The sequence below is a fragment of the Staurois parvus genome, unplaced genomic scaffold (assembly GCF_062004578.1).
Source record: "Staurois parvus isolate SC_StPar_1 unplaced genomic scaffold, SC_StPar_1.0 ptg000696l, whole genome shotgun sequence".
Classification (NCBI taxonomy): domain Eukaryota; kingdom Metazoa; phylum Chordata; class Amphibia; order Anura; family Ranidae; genus Staurois; species Staurois parvus.
This window is the reverse complement of record NW_028318492.1, coordinates 8,326,985-8,349,176: the sequence shown is the minus strand read 5'-3', so window position 1 is coordinate 8,349,176 and position 22,192 is coordinate 8,326,985. Positions and strand designations below refer to the sequence as shown.

Below are 22,192 nucleotides of genomic sequence, written 5' to 3'. Positions count from 1 at the left end.
TTGTGTTAAACACAATCTTTCCATTTTGTAATAAATGAAAGTAATAGAACTAGGCTAGACTGTCTAATTATCTTTTCTGTCAAAATACAATCTCCCTCCTCTCTCGCACAATTTATGTAAAAGGTGGCAATGGACAAAAGAAGTATAAAGCTCAAAAATTAAAGAGGGAGTCCATTCATGAAAGATAAAAAGGATTTCCAGGCATTTATTGGACAATAGCTACTAATGAACATAAGAATCTTCTTCCTGTACTTAAACTCCTTTGCATTCTGTCAGGTTCTCTAATGTTATATGGCCGCTTAACCTGACGTTCTTTTTGCTATGCAGACCCTGTTTGCTACTGACACATTCACTAACTATGCAAATACGTGTCTACAAAAGTAGATATGGATTCTGAATACATTTTTGCAAGACAGGCTGTTAACTGAACTCATCACCCACTGGGGTTTAAAGTATTACATGACTCTTGATTAAATGAAAATTACTGTGAATACATTATTATAATAGATTAAAGCAAAACTTTTTTTATATGCAATCCCTGTAAAATAGTTAGAGAATAATTGTGCATGCATGCCTTCAACACTTTCTTCCCTGTGGCTGCTTTAAAAACACACCATTTTGTTATTTTTGTCTGTGAGCTGATGAAGGAGCTGCATCAAATGTAAATGATGTCATCTCCAACAACTACTGTCATTTTCTGATAGCAGCTAAAGGGTTGATTCACTAAAGGCAAATATAGACGTTGCCTTTTGCAAGGGAATTACCCCCAGAGCTTAGTGAATGAGGTAAAGCTCTGTTGATCTCAATCAACCAATTATGTACAAACAAGCTACAAAATTGTGTTTTTGTTCATTTTCCCATGATTGGGTATTCTTTGCGAAGTGAAATTTTACCACATTCACGTAGCCCTGGGGAAATTTTCTTTTATGGTGCAACTTACCTTGCAAAGTGAGCAGTCTATTTGTCTTTACTAAATCCTCCCCAAAGTATGTATTATGGTAGTCCTACCACCACACTATTCCACCTTTCTATGCAGCCATGCCTAAAACCTGTGAGTAACTATCAAGACAGTGTTTTCAGCATTTATTTCGGGGTTTTTGCACTACTGCATCATGGAGGTGCTATAATATGATACAATTTACAGAGTGACTAATAAATTGTACAGTGGGGATGTGTGGATAGAATGTGCCAGCAGGCACAGAGAAAGCTGTGACAAAAGATGGGGCAGAGAGAGAGATTCAGGGAACATTTGGGGTGCACATATACCATCCCCTCTAGCTGCAGACTGCACAGGATTACCATACAATCTCCACAATAATTATGGACTCAGAGGCTGCAGAGAAGGACTGGCCAAAAATGGGCTACACTCCCTCACCCTAACCTGTCAGAAGGCTCTCACATATTCAGGAAGAGGCAGGAAAAAGTCTGATTTCTGGGGTCTTCGTACCAGTGAAGCTCAACCCAGAGTTAGAATATTACTGTGCTAAGGATAGATTTTACACTGTAAAATCAATATTGTTCTTCACCACAATAATTCTCCTTTTCCATAGAAGAACCTATTTTGAAGAATTTTGAGAAATATATATACAGTTAGGTCCATATATATTTGGACACAGGCACAATTTTCATACTTTTGGCACTGCCACCAGTATAAATTAAAACAAAACAATCCAAATGAATTTGAAGTGAAGACTTTCAGCTTCACTTCAAGGGGTTGAACATAAATATCCAGTACAAATTTTAGGAACTGCAACCATTTTTATACACAGTCCCTCCATTTTCAGGGGCTCAAATGTAATTGGACAAATGAATATAATCATAAATAAAATGTAAATTTTTAATATTTTGTTGAGAATCCTTTACTTGCAATGACTGCCTGAAGTCTGGAACCCATGAAACCAAAGATTGGGTTTTCTCCTTTCGGATGCTTTGCCAGGCTCTAACTGCAGCGGTCTTCAGTTGTTCTTTGTTTGTTGGTCTTTCTGCCTTTAGTTTTGCCTTCAGCAAATGAACTGCATGCTCAATTAGGTTGAGATCAAGTGATTGACTCGGCCATTGCAGAATATTCCACTTCTTTTCCTGCAAAAGCTCCTGGGTTACTTTTGCTGTGTGTTTTGGATCATTGTCCATCTGTACTGTGAAGCACCGTTCAATCAACTTTGCTGCATTTGGCTGAATCTGGGCTGACAGTATATCTCTAAACATTGCAGAATTCATCTGGCTGCTTCTGTCTTCTGTCACATCATCAATAAACACCAATGTTTCAGTGCCATTGGAAGCCATGCATGCCCATGCCATCACATTGCCTCCAGTGTGTTTTACAGATGACGTTGTGTGCTTTGGATCATGAGCTGTTCCAAGCCTTCTCAACATTTTTTTCCTCCTGTCATTCTGGTACAGATTAATTTTAGTTTCATCCATCCAAAGACTGCTTTTCCAGAACTGGTCTGGCTTTTTTTTTAGATGTTTTTTGGCAAAGTCTAATCTGGCTTTGCTATTCTTCAGGCTTATGAATGGTTTCCACCTTGTGTTGAACCCTTTGTATTTGCTCTTGCGAAGTCTTCTCTTGATTGAAGACTTTGACAATGATACACCCACCTCCTGGAGAGTGTCCTTCTCTTGTCTGGATGTTGTGAATGTTTTTTTCTTTAACATAGAGAGGATCCTGCGATCATCTAATACGGTTGTCTTCCGTGGACGTCCAGGCCTTTTTATGTTGCTGAGCTCACCAGTGCATTTTTCTTTCCTCAAAATGTACCAAACTGTTGCTTTGGCCACTCCTAATGTTGCTGATATCTCTCTGATGGATTTGTTTAATTTTTGAAGCCTTACAATGGCCTATTTCATTTGCACGGACTGCTCCTTTGAACGCGTGATGCAGTTTCACAGCAATAGATTCCGAATGCAAATACCACACTTAGAATCAACTCCAGACCTTTTACCTGCTTAATTGATGAAGGAGTAGCCCACATCTGACCTTGAAATAGCTTCAATTGTCCAATTAATTTTGGTCCCTTGAAAAGGGGGGGATGGCTACTCTTAAGAACTGTAACTCCTAAACCCTTCCTCCAATTTGAATGTACATATCCTCAAATTAAACATGAGAGTGTGCACTTTCAGTTCATATCCATTATATAACTATAGCTTGAATATGTTTTGGTAAATACCTGAAAAATCTAAAATTGTGCCTGTGTCCAAATATATATGGACCTAACTAATATATATATATATATATATATTCCTTATTCCAGCATTTAAAACATTATCATGTTTAATTTTGGTGTTAACAAAAAGCAGATTCTTCTGGGGCCTTGGTTTATAGTCTTGTGTTGTGGCCCAGGGTAGGATAGTCATGCTGAGTTTTAGTGAACTTTTACTCTTTTAAAAACTTTTAACATCACATGATGCCCTCTATTATATTTTTAAAAATAGCAAACATGGTATACTTACCTGCTCTGTGGTGTTGCACAGAGCGACACTGGTCCTCCTCTTCTTGGGTCCCTCACCGGTGCTCTTGGTTCCTCCTCTTCCCCATGTGTCACCATAGGAAGCCATTTCCTGTGGTGACACATATGCAGGCTTGATCCCGAACCAGACTATGTGTGTTTATTGACACACACAGTGATGCTTGGCCCCACCCCCTGCTCTCTTCTCACTGGATTTGACTGATAGCAGTAGGATCCAATGGCTCCCATTGCTGCCTCCATGTCCAGTGGGAAGAGAGAAAAAGAGCAGTGCTGCTGCTCTCGGGCACAGCACTGGATCGAGATCAAGTTCAGGTAATTATTTCAGGGGCTAGGGGGAGCTGAACATAGAAGGTAAGTATTTCAGAGGCTGGGGGGGAGCTGAACCTTAAAGTGATAATAAAGGTAAAAATGTTTTATACCCTAAAGCATTTCTTGCATTAAGGTAAAAAAATGTTTTCTATTTCTCTGCCCCCCCCCCCATCTTTGTGTGAAGGGAAAGAGAGGGGAGAGTAGATCAAGCACTGTACATGACTGCCTCTCATCTCCCCTTTCTTCCTCTTCACACAGCACTCAAGCAGCAGCAGGGGCCATTGGCTCCTGCTGCTCCCAATGAAATGTAGCAAGGAGTAAGTGGGGGCGGGCCTAAGCACACAGCTCAAGAGCACACAGACACTGTATTCCTACATAGAAAATTGCTACAAAGAAGAGGAGGAGTCAAGATCGCCGACAGGGGACCCGAAAAGAGGAGGGTCAGGGCACTCTGTGCAATACCAATGCACATAGCAGTAAGTATAACATGCTTGCTATTTTAATTAACATATTTTTTTTACTTTAGTAACACTCTAATGCAGAGAATGTGTTAGGGTAGAGAACCTTAAGCCTTTACAACCATTTTAACTGTAGTGTCTTTGGTACCCCAATCTGATTTTTTTTCACATTTGTAGCCCTAGTTCACATTATGAATCACATAGGAACACTCTGCATGTTCCTGTTCTATTCAAATGCAATTCACAGTGGTGCAATTTGAGCCTATTCATTTTGAAAAGGCTCAAATCACACTGCATCACACCAAAAGTAGTGCATGCACTACTTGTGGAAATGCATGGCAACTGGATCGCATGGTACTTTTGTACCATGTGATCCAGTGCAGGCAAAGGAATTGTGTTTACTACATGTGTTTGGGGTGTAGGAAATTTAACATTGACACTCACTGCAGATCACCACTGCAGCGCACTTTGAAAATGGTTCTGTAAACTTGCATGGATTGTGGGTTTCCTGCACCATATTCTAGCGTAAACCTAGCCTTACTGCGAACTGCCATTTTTCTCACTTCAAGGCTGAGCCCCAGCAACTGCCATCTGATTGCCCAGTAAAAAATCCCTTATTGGCCACTACAGCAATTTCATTGAACAGGGAAAGGCAGTTGGTGAAGTTTAGCCATAAAGTTATGATAAACAAAGCCCTAATAACAAAGTGAAACAAAACTAAAAGAGGGGCCCAGAACAAACCTTTCTAACTAAATAAAGTTGCATTTGCTCCTATGTAGCACATAAAAACAAATTTGAACTGGGGCAGAGGTTCACTTTAAGAGTATAGGACATTTACAAATTCAATAGTTATCAATGTGTAAGCACAATATCTACTCACAATGGAACACATTCTCAGCTACTGAAAGCTAGCTTTCAATCTGATGCCACCTTTTTCAGAACACATCACTGACCTTTTTCACTCTGCATAACCCTGTTAACAATAAGCTTACTTCCTCTTCCTTTTCTCACTTCCTGTTGTGTCTCCAGAACAGAAAGTGAAGGAAGGAAGCGCTTCACAAAAGGACACAGACAGCAAAGAAAAAAAAAGTTAATCCATTGTTAATATTTGGGAATGCATCAAAATGTGCCTGCAAACAATACCTTAATATGAGAATCAGTATGACCAAACAAAACACAGCTGAAGAATGTGGGCCTGGTTCAATGAAACAAGCCTAGAATATGAGCACAAAAGTAGAAATAGGTAGAAACCTAAGTGGCTTCACTTTCCTTTTATGGAAAATAATTTCACATGAAAAGTTTACTGTTTCAAGCAACCTAAGATGACTTTGATGTTTCATTAACTTAATAAAACAGAAAGCCTACTGTTTTTAGAAAAAATAAAATTATAAAGATGCATTTACAAAATAGCAGAACTCAGCTGTATTTCTGAAGGTTATCGTTCAGTTAGAATAGTGGTAACGGACCAGTTGTTTCTATGATGCAGAAAACAAATCAAGGTCAGCTTCATTATTGCCAAAGTGTCTTTGACGCTGACTAAAAGTGTCAATAAAAAAAGACATAGCAATGCACTAGGAAAACTGAGGAGATTGGTCAATATGATACAACAGTTTATTGTACTGACTATTTACTACTTATGGCATATGGCCCTGTTGCTTTAAAGAACAACTAAAAGAGGATTTAAAAAGCCAAATGTATAGTCATTTATGTCTAAATGTTCCAAAAAGGTTGATACTAAAGGACTAGCCAATCTCAAAGTAATATTTTAGTTATTGGTTAAGACTGATGGAGCGAGTCAGTGCCCATGACTTCCTATATGTCTTGGATACTCCAAACTATACTGGCATAAGGAGTTTATGGGAGTTCCTGCCCACATTTTCTTATTATTTCTGGTTGATTCTCCAATGAATGAAATTTCTTAAAAATCCAAAAGAGAGAGTTGGGCTCCTTTATTGGCACAACAGGTGTGCAGAGCCGGGAACTCAAACACAGAGATCTCACTAACAAAGCCCCTGAGAAATATTAGAAAATGTAAAGTGATTAGTATAGAAAAAAACAAACCTTATGTTCTTCTATTTGGCGCTTTATATCTTCAAAATCAGGACCCAAAATTTCCAAATCCATATTCTTAATCCGATTTTCTGTTTGCGAAAGCCAGTCGCTTAATTGTTGAAGCTGTTGATTTTGCAGGTCCATCAAAGTTCTATGTAAGCTAAAATTAGAAACATTTTTATATTAACACACCTATTGCATATTTCTCTGGACACACACATGTTGTGGTTTTAAACTGCTGTGTAACGCCTGGAAGGCAAAAAAAAAAAAATTGGACAAAAACAAAAACCACATATATGCAAGAGTTACTCATTAGCATTAACACAACAGTTTTCCTGAGTCCACCCCATAAAATTTTTTAACCTAATGATCTTGCCAATCAATACTTTTATTTTCCATATTCTGTAAAAGGATGACAACACTGTTCATTCTGCAATAAAGTTACTGCATCATTGTCACCCTGTCCATAGGACATTAAGTTTCATATTAAATTAAAGAGGAGTTCCACTCAAAAGCGGAAGCTCCGCTTATTTGCCTCCTCCCCCCTCCACTGCCATACTTGGCACTTTTTTGGGGGGAGCAGATACCTGGTTTTGAGCCTGAAGTTCGGCCCTCTCCTTCCTTCGGCAGTCTCCTGGGAACCTTCACAGGTCCCACAAGACTGCCAGACCAATAGGAATGCGAGGCGTGACTCGCACATGCGCAGTGGGCACCCTGCTGAGAAGCCGCAAGCTGTCACAGCCTGATTCCCAGAGTTGAGATGCCGGCACCAGGGAGAGAAGAGGGAGAGAAGGAACAGCATGGGTGAGCACATCACTAGACCCTGGGACAGGTGAGTGTGTGTTTATTAAAAGTCAGCAGCTAGTTTTTGTAGCTGCTGACTTTTAAGAAAAAAAAAAACTGACTGGAACTCCACTTTAAGTTCTTTTGCTGCCAAAGCCAGCAAAACTGTATAATTTAAAGACAACTGTATTGTCTGGAGATACATGTCACATTTAACAACTTTGATTTTACTCTTAAACAAGTCCAGAATAGAGTTCAGTGTAGTTATTCAAGCCTTGAAAAAACAGGTTTTTTTTTTGTTTGTTTTTTTATTTTTTGCATACATGTTAAAATGCTCATTTTGGGTATAAGAAAACCCTCAAAAGATTATATATATTCTGAAAGCAGAGACCCTGTGGAATTAAATAGTGCCTGTTGCAATCTGAATGTCACATGAAATCTGTGTTACTATTTATCAAATCTATATTTTCAGTAAAAAAAAAATACACTTTAATTTATATTTGTGCACACAAACACAAATTTGTGGTAAAATATAAAAGATGAGGTGGCGTTGAGTAAATAGATACTAAATATTCAAGCCTGCATGCCCATTATTAAATTATGGATCAATGGTACCCAAAATTGTTTATAGACAACGTTTAAATTCCTTTACAGGACATTGATTGAAAGTTAACAGTAAATAAAGGCCCTATTATTATTGCTCTCATTCCATCATATGCAAAAATACCTAATATGTGTAGCACAATTATGGTTTTTTACATGTTTCTCACCCAAGGAGTGCATTTGGGGGTTTTATTAAATTTCAGTTTTGGCCCCAAATGCCGTTTGCACAGTAAAAATAAGTTAGCTCTCATGACATGTGCCCCATCAATGTAGAGGGGAGATCACCTCCTTTATTTTACCAAAAACGAATTCAAGGCTTTTATGAATGGCAGAAGATGTCTGGCTCAGTAAGTAATGTAACAAACATTACAGCAGCCAGAGATGGAGCACACATCATTAGATCTAACTTATTTTACCCTGCAAAAGGTCAAAACTCATCTTTGTCAAATCTCCAGTTTTTAACATACATATTTAATCTTTTATCCTAACCTTTTTATTTCCTTATCATGTAAAATTGATCAGGTGGTTTTACATCTACCCTAACTACTTCTACAAGAATGCTGACAGTCAGGTGGCAAAATGTAAACAAACTACCAGCTGCAGTAGTTGTTGGGAGTTTGTTTACAAAACCTCTGCAACCTTAGTAATAGTGATAGCTAACAGAAGCACAAATGGTTTAAGTGACAAATAATTTAAAGCTCAACTTTCATTGTTTTAGCTGAATACTACCACTACACACAACACTATTTTTCAATAAATTTGGCCTTAAAGAGATAGAAGTAAAACAATCTCTATAAAGGTAAATTTTACTCATATTTTCTATGATATTTTTATATCTATGAAAGCAGTACAGAGGACACCTCTCAAGTTCCCGAATCATGTATTTTAATGGAAATGTCAACTAACAGAGAATTGGTAGAATTAGTGTGCTGTGCATCTGCTGATACAGTTGCATTCACCTGGATGCCTCCATGCCAGACCTCAATAGGTTAATGCTCCCAGTTTATATTTTTCCCAGCCCCAGATAATCAGCAAGATAGGATTGGTGCAGATAGCCTCTGGTCATTTCAATATACAATGCCATCACAAATTTCCAATTTTAATGGCCCATGTGTAGCATTACCCTCCTGAGGGCTGCTGGATTTTTGCTTGGTTCTCCTAAGCTCTGCACAGCCCAGCAACATGCATTTTCCACATTTTCTCACAGAGCTGATAAAACAGTCCTCGAGATTTCTTTTGTTGGTTTTTATTAAGAGTTAAAAACTTGGATAGGGTCTAGGGGTATATGGGATGCCCAAGGAATTGTAAACTTGAGGACAACTTTTTAGCAGAACACTGTACAGAATGTGGACCAAAAATCAGCATCAGCAATCAGGTACAACAAAGGAGTGCTTTGTCCCCTTTGGTGTACCTCCTTTGACACCAGATGAACCTTTCCTCATTTTCCTCAGTGCTGATGGTATCCTTTGGCAAGGGCTTCCAGAATCTACTTCAGGGTAGTCCCAGATGAGAACTAGTTGGGTCTGTCTGCTCCAGCCTGTAGGTAGGCCCCCCCTCACTAGGGCCCCTTCCAGGCCCCATACTCCAGCATCTTCCTTCAGTCTATCTTCCACCCAACTCCAACACACACCTGCTGTTTAGGCTCTATCATTTTTAAAGGCTGTCCTAGTCACCATGCTGGGCCTAGTGCCTGGTGATTGGCTAGGTTCCCCTAAAACATGCAAATGCAGGCCTCCTCTTCTCTGCCAATTTTCTAGAAATTTCCAGCAGTTTCTAGAAGGGTTGGAGGGCTCCAGAAGCCCCGACTTGTAAAGCCTCCCAGCCTGGACTGAGGTAACTTCACTTCCTCACTCCCAGGCCGACAAGCCTCTGACTAACCAAAAAAAAGTCCTATCTACCTAGAGTGTGCTACACATGCATTGTCAATACAGCAGTGAACTGGCAATTAAACTATACAGTTATTGAATGAATAATTATAGTAAATATAACTTATATAGCCCATTATATATACTTTATGCAGAGTGACCAACGGGAGTTGGACATTTTTAGAATGGATAGTACACGGTAAATGGTGATGGGAGGGGGACACGCTAGGCATCTTCACCCCCCCCCTCCTCCCCGCAATGCCAGTTCGGTCACAATGAAGCAGTGGACATTACAGCATTGTTTGCTTTCTTACGACAGCTTTGTTCAAAGTAGTAGGTCTATCACAGCAATGCAGCAGCTATTTCATCGAGAATTCAATGTTGGTTGACACGGGGACATTCCCAGTTGCAACAGTCCTCAGCTGCATTCAAGAGAATGGCCGTCATCTAAATGACATTATTTTTCATAACTGAATAAGTAACTCAAATGGCATGTCTTCACCTCTGTTTTTGTAAAAATAAATTAATTTCGAATTAAAAATCTACGGAGTACTTTTTTTTCAAAACAGTCTGACTCCTGTCAGTCACCCTGTATAATCACACAATCACATTCTGTTAAACTATGGCTTCAATTTCTATATTCATTTTCATGGCAGTCTGTTAGGATGATCCTAAATCAAGTAATCGACTGCTATGCACCACTAAACTGTGGCTAATTCCTGGTCCCAGCCTCATACTACCAGGCCACTGTCTGCCTCTGAATTCATCTGCCTGGTTGATAGAGATTTGCTATGCACATTTATGATCTGATACCTAGAGGAAGCAGATAGAGAAAGAGGTTGATGAGTTTATGATAGATTTAGCACTGATCAAGAAATCATCAGCCTCAAGATAGAACTGATTTTAAAGGCAAAGTTTTGCAGTGAGTGCATATTGTAAGTTTTTGTAGTTTTATAGGAATGAAAGTCTAATCGTGTAAAATGGACACATCCCACTTATATAAATAACAGCACACTACACAGAGCCAAAGTTTTGAAAAAATAATAATTAAATACTGTCCGTGATACTTTATTTATTTGCACTAACAAACAATTTTGAGGACAAGCTTTTGGGGAGTGTCCAAGCAGTACTGATCACAAAGGTTTAGCAGAATGTTAGAAGAGATGTAGGGGATGGAAAAAAAAAAAAAGAGAACAGAGATAAGACACAGCAAAGGCAAAGTCTGGGGGGGGGGGGGGGAGACAACACTCACAGAGGCAGTCATGCTTGAGGTGATTAAACTGTTGGATAATGAGTGAGGAATCCCATGTCCAAATTCAGGCCGTTATCTCTTGTGTCAAATAGAAATGTCATTCTTCGTTCAAAAGCGTTTTTCCTGAATGGATTTAAAATTTCCTTTAAGAACTAAAATATTGAGGTCTCCCAAAGTGTGGTCTGGTTGTGCGAAATGGTGTCCCACAGGTGTGCAAAAGTCATCTTCTTTATGTTCCTAGATGGTATGTCTGTGCAAATTCATCCTTGTTTGCAACTTCTGTCCTGTTTCTTATGTTGGCGAAACAGGACAGAAGTTGCAAACAAGGATGAATTTGCACAGACATACCATCAAGGAACATAAAGAAGATGACTTTTGCACACCTGTGGGACACCATTTCGCACAACCAGACCACAAGAGACACAAGAGATAAGGGCCTGAATTTGGACATGGGATTCCTCACTCATTATCCAACAGTTTTATCACCTCAAGCATGACTGCCTCTGTGAGTGTTGTCTCCCCCCCAGACTTTGCTTTTGCTGTGTCTTATCTCTGTTCTCTTTTTTTTTTTCCATCCCCTACATCTCTTCTAACATTCTGCTATAACTTTGTGATCAGTACTGCTTGGACCTGAAGAAGGGGACACTCCCCGAAAGCTTGTCCTCAAAATAGTTTGTTAGTGCAAATAAAAAAAGTATCACGGACAGTACTCAATTGTTTCTGCTGCAAATGCACTAGTACGGCTACAATCACCTGAAGAAAAAATATACAAAGTTTACAAAAATACCAATAAGATTATTTTAGTAGAATTCCATTATTATCTATTTTACATGTAGACATCCCCCCAAAAAATACTATAGTAATATATTTCCCAAGAATTTGCCAATAATATGAGTAGTTTGCTTTACGTTAGTTGTTAAGTTAGAGTGAATATAAAAAAAAAAAGTTAATTTTGATTTTAAAAAATTTATTTATAATCTGATACTTTCCCCATTTAAATTTTTCCAATTTGTGTGCCAGCATGCCAATGTTCTGAAATCAAAGAAATGTGCTAGTGTTCAGAATGGTGTTGTCTACTGCTATAATACTGCCCTAGGCACTGCACAGAGGTTTCTCCTTCCACCTATTGTCTCAGCTAGTGGCTGAGTAAAACTGACTGAATAGAAGCTGTCTGATTTTCTAAAAAGTGGAAAGGATGGATAAAACCAGTTATAAATTAGTGTATTAGAATTATAAAGTGATGCATCATAACTGTTTGGTTCTGATTCATTAAAACTGACAGAATTGTCCAAAAATTGTTGTGGACTATAGCAATTCATTTGGCTTCATCTTTAATTTCCTGGAAACATAAAGCTGGAATTCTGGTATCTAGCCTTTATGATAAACAATGCCAGGTTTATGCTTTTTATTTGTTTCCCAAATTTAGTCAGTCATCCCTTAGATGTGTATGTATGTTGCCCATTTGTCTGTTTTAACTGTTCCTAAGTGTTATGCTAAGAGTATTAAGACAACTCTTGAAACACTCCTTTATTTTCTTTCTCCTTTTTCATTGGAAAAGGAAATTAACCAATTCAAATGCCTTTCAGACAAAGGCAACAAAGAGGACCTCTAAAACTGGCCGCAGGGGCGCATGCGCGGCCGGCTCCTGGATGGACGCGATCTGAACACCGCTCCGTCCACCTGCCAGATACAACGCGGCTCATCCTGACCCCAAGTGATTTAAATCTCCTGTCAGTGCTGATAAAGGGTGTACAACCCTTGGTAAACATGCCTTGCCACCGGAAAACCCCTGGACAACCAGGGAAACTAACTAAATTTTTCCCTGCTCTCACAGCAGAGATCCAAGATGGCGCTGGCTGCACAGACACAGGACACAGCAGCTATGAGGGGGACAACAGATCCCAGCATCTGGACATAAGGCTACGATCTCCTCTGTACCCTGGGGACCCGGGTGAGTTACCTCCTCCCTTGTCCCCCACCACAAGCAGCCCAGCCAAATCTAGACCCCGTCTAAAATCCAATTCTTTTCCTGTCTGTCAGCCTCTCATCCCTCCATCACCTCAGCACAATACCGAACCATCTGTAATAGAATCTTTCCCTGCATCTGACTAGCCTATCACCGAAATATGTATGAAAAACATGCTCTTATCCCTACGACAAACACTACATAGCGATATGACAGCATCACTTTCCCAGATCTCAAATGTGGTTCAGCAACAAGAACACAGATTACGCCATATTGAAACGAGAATGGGAGATATAATTACAGTGCATAATGACCTAATTGACTCACATGCTGACTATACTTCTGAAATCGAGCAAATTAACCTGAAACTAGCAGATTTAGAGGATCGCTCAAGACGCAACAATTTCAAATTCAGAGGTATCCCTGAAAATATCGCCAACGATACACTACTATCATATATCCAACAATACATGAAACACTTCATCCCATCTCTCTCTGATATGGAGCTCGCCATAGATCGAGCACACAGAATACCCAAACCTTCATTCCTATCAGTGTCAATCCCTAGAGATGTTCTGATTTGCATCCACTTTTACCACATAAAAGAAAAAATAATGGCGGCAGCCAGAAACCCCCCTCCACTCCCGCCAACACATGCAAATATCAGATTATACGCGGATTTGTCAAAGGCCACACTCCTTAACCGTAAAAAGAAGGTCAACATCACCAAAGCCTTAAAAAAACACGGAATAGGCTATCAATGGGGTTTCCCCACAAAACTGACCGTCAAACACCGTGGCAGAATATATACAATCAAATACCTAGAAGCAGGCATCGACCTATTAAAGTCCTGGAACATAATACCCGTGGAACCCCACCAATCCACCCATACCAACATGCAACAAATGGAGGTAGAGTGAACTTGACTCACTACACCCTCAATCCACTCCAACCATATCACCTCGGATACTATACTTTAACCTACTATTATCTGGCAAACAGCCCTCTACCGAATATCCTCATGTTACAAGATACTGTTTGGCATGACCCATTTCACGGTCAAAGCTTGTTCACACCCCCCTGTTTTGAAGTAGCACACCACGCTACTCATGTTACTTGCATTTTCCTCTTTTTTTTTACCCCCTCCCACTTCCACCCCCTCCTGCACCACCAGTCGACCATCCAAACAAATTATTCACCTGAAACCTGCAAAACAACATGGACATCATTCCCCTAAATCATCGAGCGAGCCAATACTACACTACCAAACTCGTAGAAATTCTTCTTTCACAACCAAGCTTTTCCAATTTATCTCACCATGTCAAGAAACAACTCATCGACTCAACTAACCAAGACAACGAATTACAATATGATTAACATAACATCACTTAATGTTCATGGCCTAAACTCCCCCTTTAAGAGATCGATGCTCCAAAAGGAAACCCATGCATTTCATGCCGATATACTCTTCATACAAGAAACACACTTCGCAAGCACCAAGACCCCTAAACTACAACTGCACCGATTCTCCCACATATATATGGCCACTAATTGCAAGAAGAAAAATGGGGTTATTACAGCCATAAAGGACTCTACGCAATTCCACCACATCTGAGAGATAGCAGACCCTCAAGGTCGCTACCATATCTTAATCTGCAAAATCAACTATATCCCCTATACTCTAGTAAACGTTTACGGTCCTAACAACAACCAGATGCAATTCTACCACAAACTCCACTCCGCCATCTCTTCTCACAAACAAGGCAGACTTCTCATCGGCGGAGACTTTAACGTCATCGGCAATCCATTTCTGGACTCTTCCACCAATAAACGATTCCCCAAACATAATTTTAATCATTTTTTACATGACCACGATCTCTATGACATCTGGAGATGCCAACACAGCACCAAAAGAGACTACACCTACTACTCCCCATCTCATCTATCCTACTCCAGAAATGACTTCTTTGTTACAGACAAATGGACCCTACAATATGTAACGTCATCCAAAATTGGCACCATAACCTGGTCAGACCACGCTCCAATCAACATAACCCTAGACGACAATCAACATTCTTCTATCCCTCGCATCTGGAGACTGAATTCTTCGACATTGAAGAACCCAGATAACCAAAAACACCTGCTAGAAGCTCACAACATATTTTTTTAATTTAACGCCATACCTGATATCTCTATAACAACATTATGGCCTGCTTACAAAGCATACATGAGAGGTATCCTCATACAACTAAATTCCCACATCATTAAACAGAGAACCCAACAAATTGACCAACTTCTAACATCCATAAAACTAAAAGAAGAAATCAACAAAAAAAAACCAAACCCCACCACATCTGAATCCCTAGCCTCAGACAGAAATAAACTCCGAACCCTTCTACTTTACAAATATAACCTTAACCTACAAGAAAAGAAAGCACAATTTTACTCACTAGGTAACAAAGCAAATTAGCTATTAACGAAATTAATTAAACAACGATGTCTCAAATCCAAAATCTCTTTAATTCAACACCCAACAACACATACATCTCTCACAAACCTGCAAGACATTGCCAATGCTTTCACGACCTACTACCAAACACTATATAATATCAAAGATGACCCGGACACAACCCAACCAACAGCGATATCCATACAAAAATTTCTAAACACCACAAATCTCCCCCAACTTACTCCATCACAACTCACTTCTATTTCTACCCCAATCTCTCCCGCAGAAATAGAAAAAAACATAAAAACTTTACCTCTTAATAAATCACCAGGAAACAATGGCTTCACTAACGAATTCTACAAAACATTTGCCCCTGACCTTACACCGCACCTTACCGATCTCTTCAACCACGCCGCTTTTATGGGTGAATTACCCAACAAAATGCTACAATCCATTATTACAACTATCACAAAGCCCGGCAAAAACCCCCAACTTGTCCAGAACTACAGACCGATCTCTCTACTAAACACAGACATAAAACTCTATGCCAAAATTGTAGCCCAAAGACTACTTCCCTACATTCCTACATTAATCCACCCAGACCAAGTGGGATTTATCCCTGGTCGCCAAGCACCAGACGCAACCAGAAGACTCATTTCCCTCCTCCACTAATTAGAAACCACCAAACAACCCTCTCTATTCCTATCCCTGGACGCTGAAAAAGCATTCGACCAAATACAATGGCAATTTATGAAACTAACACTCCAAAAATTCAGAATTACAGATTGGATGCTTTCTGCAATCCTCTCCCTCTATTCCAACCAGTCTGCTAGAGTATTAGCAAACGGCACACTCTCACATACCTTTCAGATTTCCAACAGTACTAGGCAAGGTTGCCTCTTATCCCCCATAATCTTTACACTACTGATCGAACCCTTAGCTTCAAAACTCAGAGATGACCCAACTTTCACAGGAATCACACACCTTAAAACTGAACACAAAATTAGCCTATTTTCAGATGACATTATATTAATGATAACTAACCCATACAAATCGCTCCAATCTATTCGTGCACATCTCCAAAGTTATTCAGAAGTATCATATTACAAACTCAATGAATCCAAATCTTCTATCCTAAATCTCCACACATCTACCAAGATTCAAAAAGTACTAACCAAACAATTCCCCTTTTCTTGGGAACACCACAGCATCCCATACCTAGGAATCAAACTTACCACCACAACAGATTAGCTTTGAAAATTCCCTCCAACGCTTATCAATTTCTTAACAAAATACAATACCCAAAAAAAGAAATTTCAACTTTTTACACATCCATAACCAGCTCACAATTTTCCCTACAGACTTCCTCTCTATCCAACTTGGAGAAACTTCTCTCACAATCAATACTACCACACACATGGGAAAAGACCTTTAACATCACCCATAAAGCATCCCGATGTAGCTCCCATTGGGAATCGTACATGAAAATTCTGCACCAATGGAACCTAACTCCAGTTAAACTTTCATTATATTACCCTCAATGCTCATCTGCTTTCTGGAGACAATGCGGAGAAACAGGATCAACTCTCCATATACTTTGGACATGTAAATCCCTCAGTTCTTATTGGAACAGCATTTTCCAATTGATCTCAACAATAACTGACACCCCAACAACACCAAACTCTGCCCTTGCACTCCTCCACATTGGAATTGACAAATTCCTCAGAGACTCTCGTACAATTATTATCCATACATTAGCAGCTGCCAAGACCAACCTTACTAAATTATGGAATTCTACCAAAATTCCCTCTCTTTCTTCACTTGTATCAGACCTTAACTTCCAATGTGATATGGAAAGAAGATCAGGAAGAATAATTCTTCCTACCACAAGTTCATACACCAATGGTCTCGATGGCTACAGAACCCAAACTGCTCCGTAAAATGCTGATAACCTAAATTTAAAACTGGCCATAGATTATGCAATTTTCTTTCCTTCATCCACGGGTTGAAGGAAAGAAAATAGCCAATTCTGACATTTCTCATTCTGTGTTGTTGGGGAAATTTCTCCCACTGAGTCAATGTATTCTGATTGACTTCAGTACAACCAGCCTGCCCATAGATATATTAAAGTTTGTCTGTCTGAATTCATTCATCTGAATTAATTCCTCCAGCTTAAGAGACATCAGTCTTTAAATCAGCAGTTATTTGTATTTTAAATTGCTTTGTTTGTATGACAGGTCACCAAGGATATTGAATCATTGAGATTTGATCATATTCATCCAAATTTAAGTGCAGCTGTAAAAGACGCATTGAAATCTTTATATATTTATGTTTGATGCTCTTATTGCAATTGATTTACATTGGGTAAATTGATGTCCATGATTGGCACACCATTCACACAATATTTTCACTCATTTAGCACTAAGCATGCAGGGTAAAAGAATATTTAATTTTCCCAAATATAAAGATGTACTAAGACCCTGGGGAGGAGGAGCACCTTTTTAAGCTTATATGCTATAGAGGTACACGTATATTTGTGGGCCACTATCACGAACATAGTGTAGCACATTCACTCACTAGTGGCAGTGCAGCATTTATTTATGTTTGCATTTAAATCTTTATCAGTAAATACAAAAATAATCATCAAACCTTCTGATAAAGGAGGTAATATTGTCCTGATGGATAATTCTATGTATGAAAATATGTGTTTAAAATTCCATACAAAGAAAATTTCTGCTGCATCACTGAATGAATTCAATTTAGAGTTCTATGAGCTGGTAGATTCAGCATTTAGAAATGGAATTATTCAGAAAAATCTATGGGAATACATTAGAATTGCGCACCCTAGGATGCCAACTTTTTACGCACTTCCCAAAATTCACAAAGATATGAACAATCTTCCAGGAAGGCCTATTATTTCAGGCAATGGCTGTAGTTCTGAAGGTATCAACCAAGTCATAGATCATTATCTTAGACCCCATGTTGTAAGTTTAGCATCTTATGTTAAGGATTCCATCCATCTTTTAAAAATGATTGAAAATCTTGATGTACCTCAATCTGCCCACTTAGTAAAAGTTGATGAGGCATCCCTTTATAATTAAATCCCATATAACAAAGGAGTTGCTGCAGTCAAATAAGTTCTGCAGCAACGTGGAATGTCCGAATGGGGATTCAATGAATTAATCTGACTATGCTTGATTTTATTTTGTATCATAATTTTCTTTGTTTCAAGGCTCCCATTACCTCCAGGTACAGGGCGTGGCCATGGGGACCTTTTGCACTCCTTCCTACGCCAATCTGTACCTGGGGGTATGGGAGCAGGACTTCTTGTCCAATTGATCTCTTTCTAGATATATACAACATATTATCATCTTGCAAAGATATATAGATGATATATTTCTTGTTTGGGATGGCCCTGAAGTGTTGTTGAAACAGTGTATTGAGGTGATGAATCAAAATGATTCAAACCTTTTCTTTACTATGACCTATGGTAAAGAGAAAAATCAATTTTTTGGAGATCAATATCTACAAAGGACTATGTGGACATTTAGATAGTAGTCTTTTTAGGAAGGAAACTGCTGAAAATACCATTCTTCATGCCAGCAGCTTCCATCCAGAACCTTTGTAGAGATATATTCCATACAGTCAATTTCTGTATATTAAACGTAATTGTACAGATGATCATATATTTCAGAAGGAGGCAGATGAGCTTACAAACATATTATTAACACGAGGATACACAAAATCAGGTCTCAGAAAGGCCTTTAATCGTGTAAAAATTTGGATAGACATGATCTTTTATTTCAGACACCCACAAGAGATTCCTTAAAACATTGACTTTATGGATCCAACACGCCCATCCCGAGTTACCAATAGACAGCTTCATTATAACCTCATAGACCCTATAAACTGGACCTAAGGGCTTTTAACATTGTTTTTCCGATCCTTCCTTGTTCTCCTCTCTCCCTCTCTTTTCACAATTTTTGTTTTCTGGCTCTTCTGCAGGGATGTTCTAGGATTCATGAGATGCTCTGTACATCTCACGACTTGACTACATACTTGTGCATTTTAAATGACACAACCCTTTTATTGTCTGCTAATAGGCTTCACGCATGTGGCCCTTTCTTTGTTTGCTATGCTGATTTACCAGCGCAAGATGGTTGATATTTATGTTCTCTTGACATGGCACTTATAATTTAATTTACTACAGTTATGCGTTGTTTGTGTATGACCGCTTTTGATAGTTACCTTTTATTGTAATTTTTCGGTTCATTCATAGGACAGTGGCCGAGTTTGTATTTTCTAACATTAAAATTATTTAAAGGAAAGATCACCTTCCCTGGGAAAAAGGTAGTCCAGGGCTTTCTTAAAATCTAACTTGTTGTCAGTTTTATTTAAAAGGTTGCAAGTATCATAAACCCTCGCCATCCAGGCACTAACTAAACACAGGAGATTCCAATCTCTCCCTGTCACCAACAAAATCAAAATGATATGCAAACCTTTTCCTTTCTTGTACAACACACACTTTCATCCACAGCTCACTCAGATATGGCTCTCTGAGTCCCAGGCCAAGAGTAACTTCCTGCTCCAGTCCTGCTTGATTTATACAACCTGCTGGTGGTCATTACTGGACCACAAAATCTGGTCTGGAACCACCTCTGCCATAGATAGTGGCCTGGAAAAACCGGACTGGAATCCCTCTTAATCTCCCAGATATGAACACATGCGAGGTGACACACAGCATCCATCGATCACCTTGCCTTTCATAATGTCACTATATATATATATATATATATATATATATATACACACATACACTGATATGGACTGGGTAATGTGTTAGGAACATAAGGATGTCCCATCGTTTGATGGAAATTAAAATTATCTACCTACAGAGGACAGAATTCAAAGACACCCTGAAAATAAAAGTGAAAAAATTATACAGCAGGCTAGTCCATTTTGCTGAGATTTGAAGCAACTCAAAATGGTACTCAATGTCGGGGCATGCTCCTAATGAGACGATGGATGATGTCCTGGGGTATTTCCTCCCAAATCTAGATCAGGGCATCACTGAGCTCCTGGACAGCCTGAGGTGCAACCTAGTGGCGTTGGATGGATCGAAACATGATACTCCAAAGATGTTCTATTGGATTTAGGGCAGTCGAGCGTGGGGGCCATTCATTGGTATCAATTCCATCATCCTTCAGGAACTGCCTCCATACTCTCGCCATGTGAAGCCGTGCATTGTCGTGCACCAGGAGGAACAGGGAACCCACTGCACCAGCGTAGGGTCTGACAAAGGGTCCAAGGACTTCATCCTGATACCTAATAGCAGCCAGGGTGCCTTTGTCTAGCCTGTAGAGGTCTGTGCATCCCTCCATGGATATGCCTCCACAGACCATCACTGACCCACCACCAAAACGGTCATGCTGAACGATGTTACAGGCAGCATAACGTTCTCCACGGCTTCTCTACACCCTTTCATGTCTGGTACATGTGAGTTTGCTCATATGTGAAAAGCACAGGGTGCCAGTTGCGAACCTGCCAATTCTGGTGTTGAATGACAAATGCCAATCGAGCTCTATGGTGCCGGTCAGTGGGCACAGGGCCTACTATAGGATGTCGGGCCCTCAGACCACCCTCATGAAGTCTGTTTCTGATTGTTTGGTAAGAGACATTCACATTAGTGACCTGCTGGAGGTCATTTTGTAGGGCTCAGACAGTGCTCATCCTGTTCCTCCTTACACAAAGGAGCAGATACTGGTCCTGCTGATGGGTTAGGGACATTCTACGGCCCTGTCCAGCTCTCCTAGAGTAACTGTGTGTCTCCAGGAATCTCCTCCATGCCCTGAGACTGTGCTGGGAGACACAGCAAACCTTCTGGCAATGGCATGTATTGATGTACCATCCTGGAGGAGTTGGACTGTCTGTTCCACCTCTGTAGAGTCCAGGTATCGCCTCATGCTGCCAGTAGTGACACTGAAACTAGCTAAATGTAAAACTAGTGAAAAACAGTCAGAAAAGATGAGTAGAGAAAAAAAGTCAGTTGTCTCCACCTGTAAAACCATTCCTGTGTTGGGGTTCGTCTCATTGTTGCCCATCTAGTGCACCTGTTGTTAATTTCATTAACACCAAAGCAGCTGAAACTGATTAACAATTCCCTCTGCTACTTAGCTGACCAGATCAATATCCCAGGAGTTTAATTGACTTGATGCTAAACTCTGATTAAAAAGGGCTCCTTTAATTTTGTTTATTATATATATGGATTTCCTTTACTGTCTGAAATGGAAGGATGTTACATGGCACAAAAGGCATCCCTGTATCTCTATATTATCACTATAATTTGATAATAAATTTTTCCAACCTACCTGAAAAACCATTATATAGACCCCAATCTCCTATGAGTTAACCTAGGCAACAGACATTACAATAAAAATCAAGTCAAACCATATTTTAGTTTTGGAAAAAGCAAGAAACGGATGGTGTGTGTCACCATTGGGAAGATTTTCCTTTAATTACTGTAGAGGGCAAGACATTCCCTCCAGCTGAGGTGCAAACTTCAGCAAAACAAATTTTCTTCAGTAAAATGGGGAAACAATTATTGTAATTGTATATGTCTCATAGTCTCAGCGACAATCCCTCTCTTCATTTTTTGTCCAGCTGTCATAGGGTCAGGAGTTGAGGTGAAATCTTACCAGCTGGATTATATTCAAAATTAAAATAAAACATTTGCAGGAGTGATGGGCTTTAAGCTTCGGTCACACAATCAGCAATTTTATGTATTTATATCTTTCTGTGTATGATCGTCTTCGGTAATAATACTGCATTGATATAGGCTTGAAATCACTTTTTAAAATAATGTACAGTCATGAAAAAAATAAGAAGTAGCCCATACTTTGTTTATATCATATAGAAATGAAAAAAGGTTTGAGGGATACTCATACAGCTGTACAAACCCATGAGGCTGTATCCTAATTCACTTCTGATT

At 39.4% G+C, this 22,192-nt stretch overlaps 1 protein-coding gene across 1 annotated transcript in view; it reads right to left on the bottom strand.

Moving 5' to 3' along the window:
• Positions 1–22,192, bottom strand: part of DMD (dystrophin) — a 2,676,943-nt gene that overhangs the window by 2,123,526 nt on the left and 531,225 nt on the right. The window contains exon 11 of the mRNA XM_089653005.1: positions 6,296–6,446. Within this exon, the coding sequence (XP_089509131.1) occupies positions 6,296–6,446 (151 nt within the window). The remainder of the gene's footprint in view (positions 1–6,295; positions 6,447–22,192) is intronic.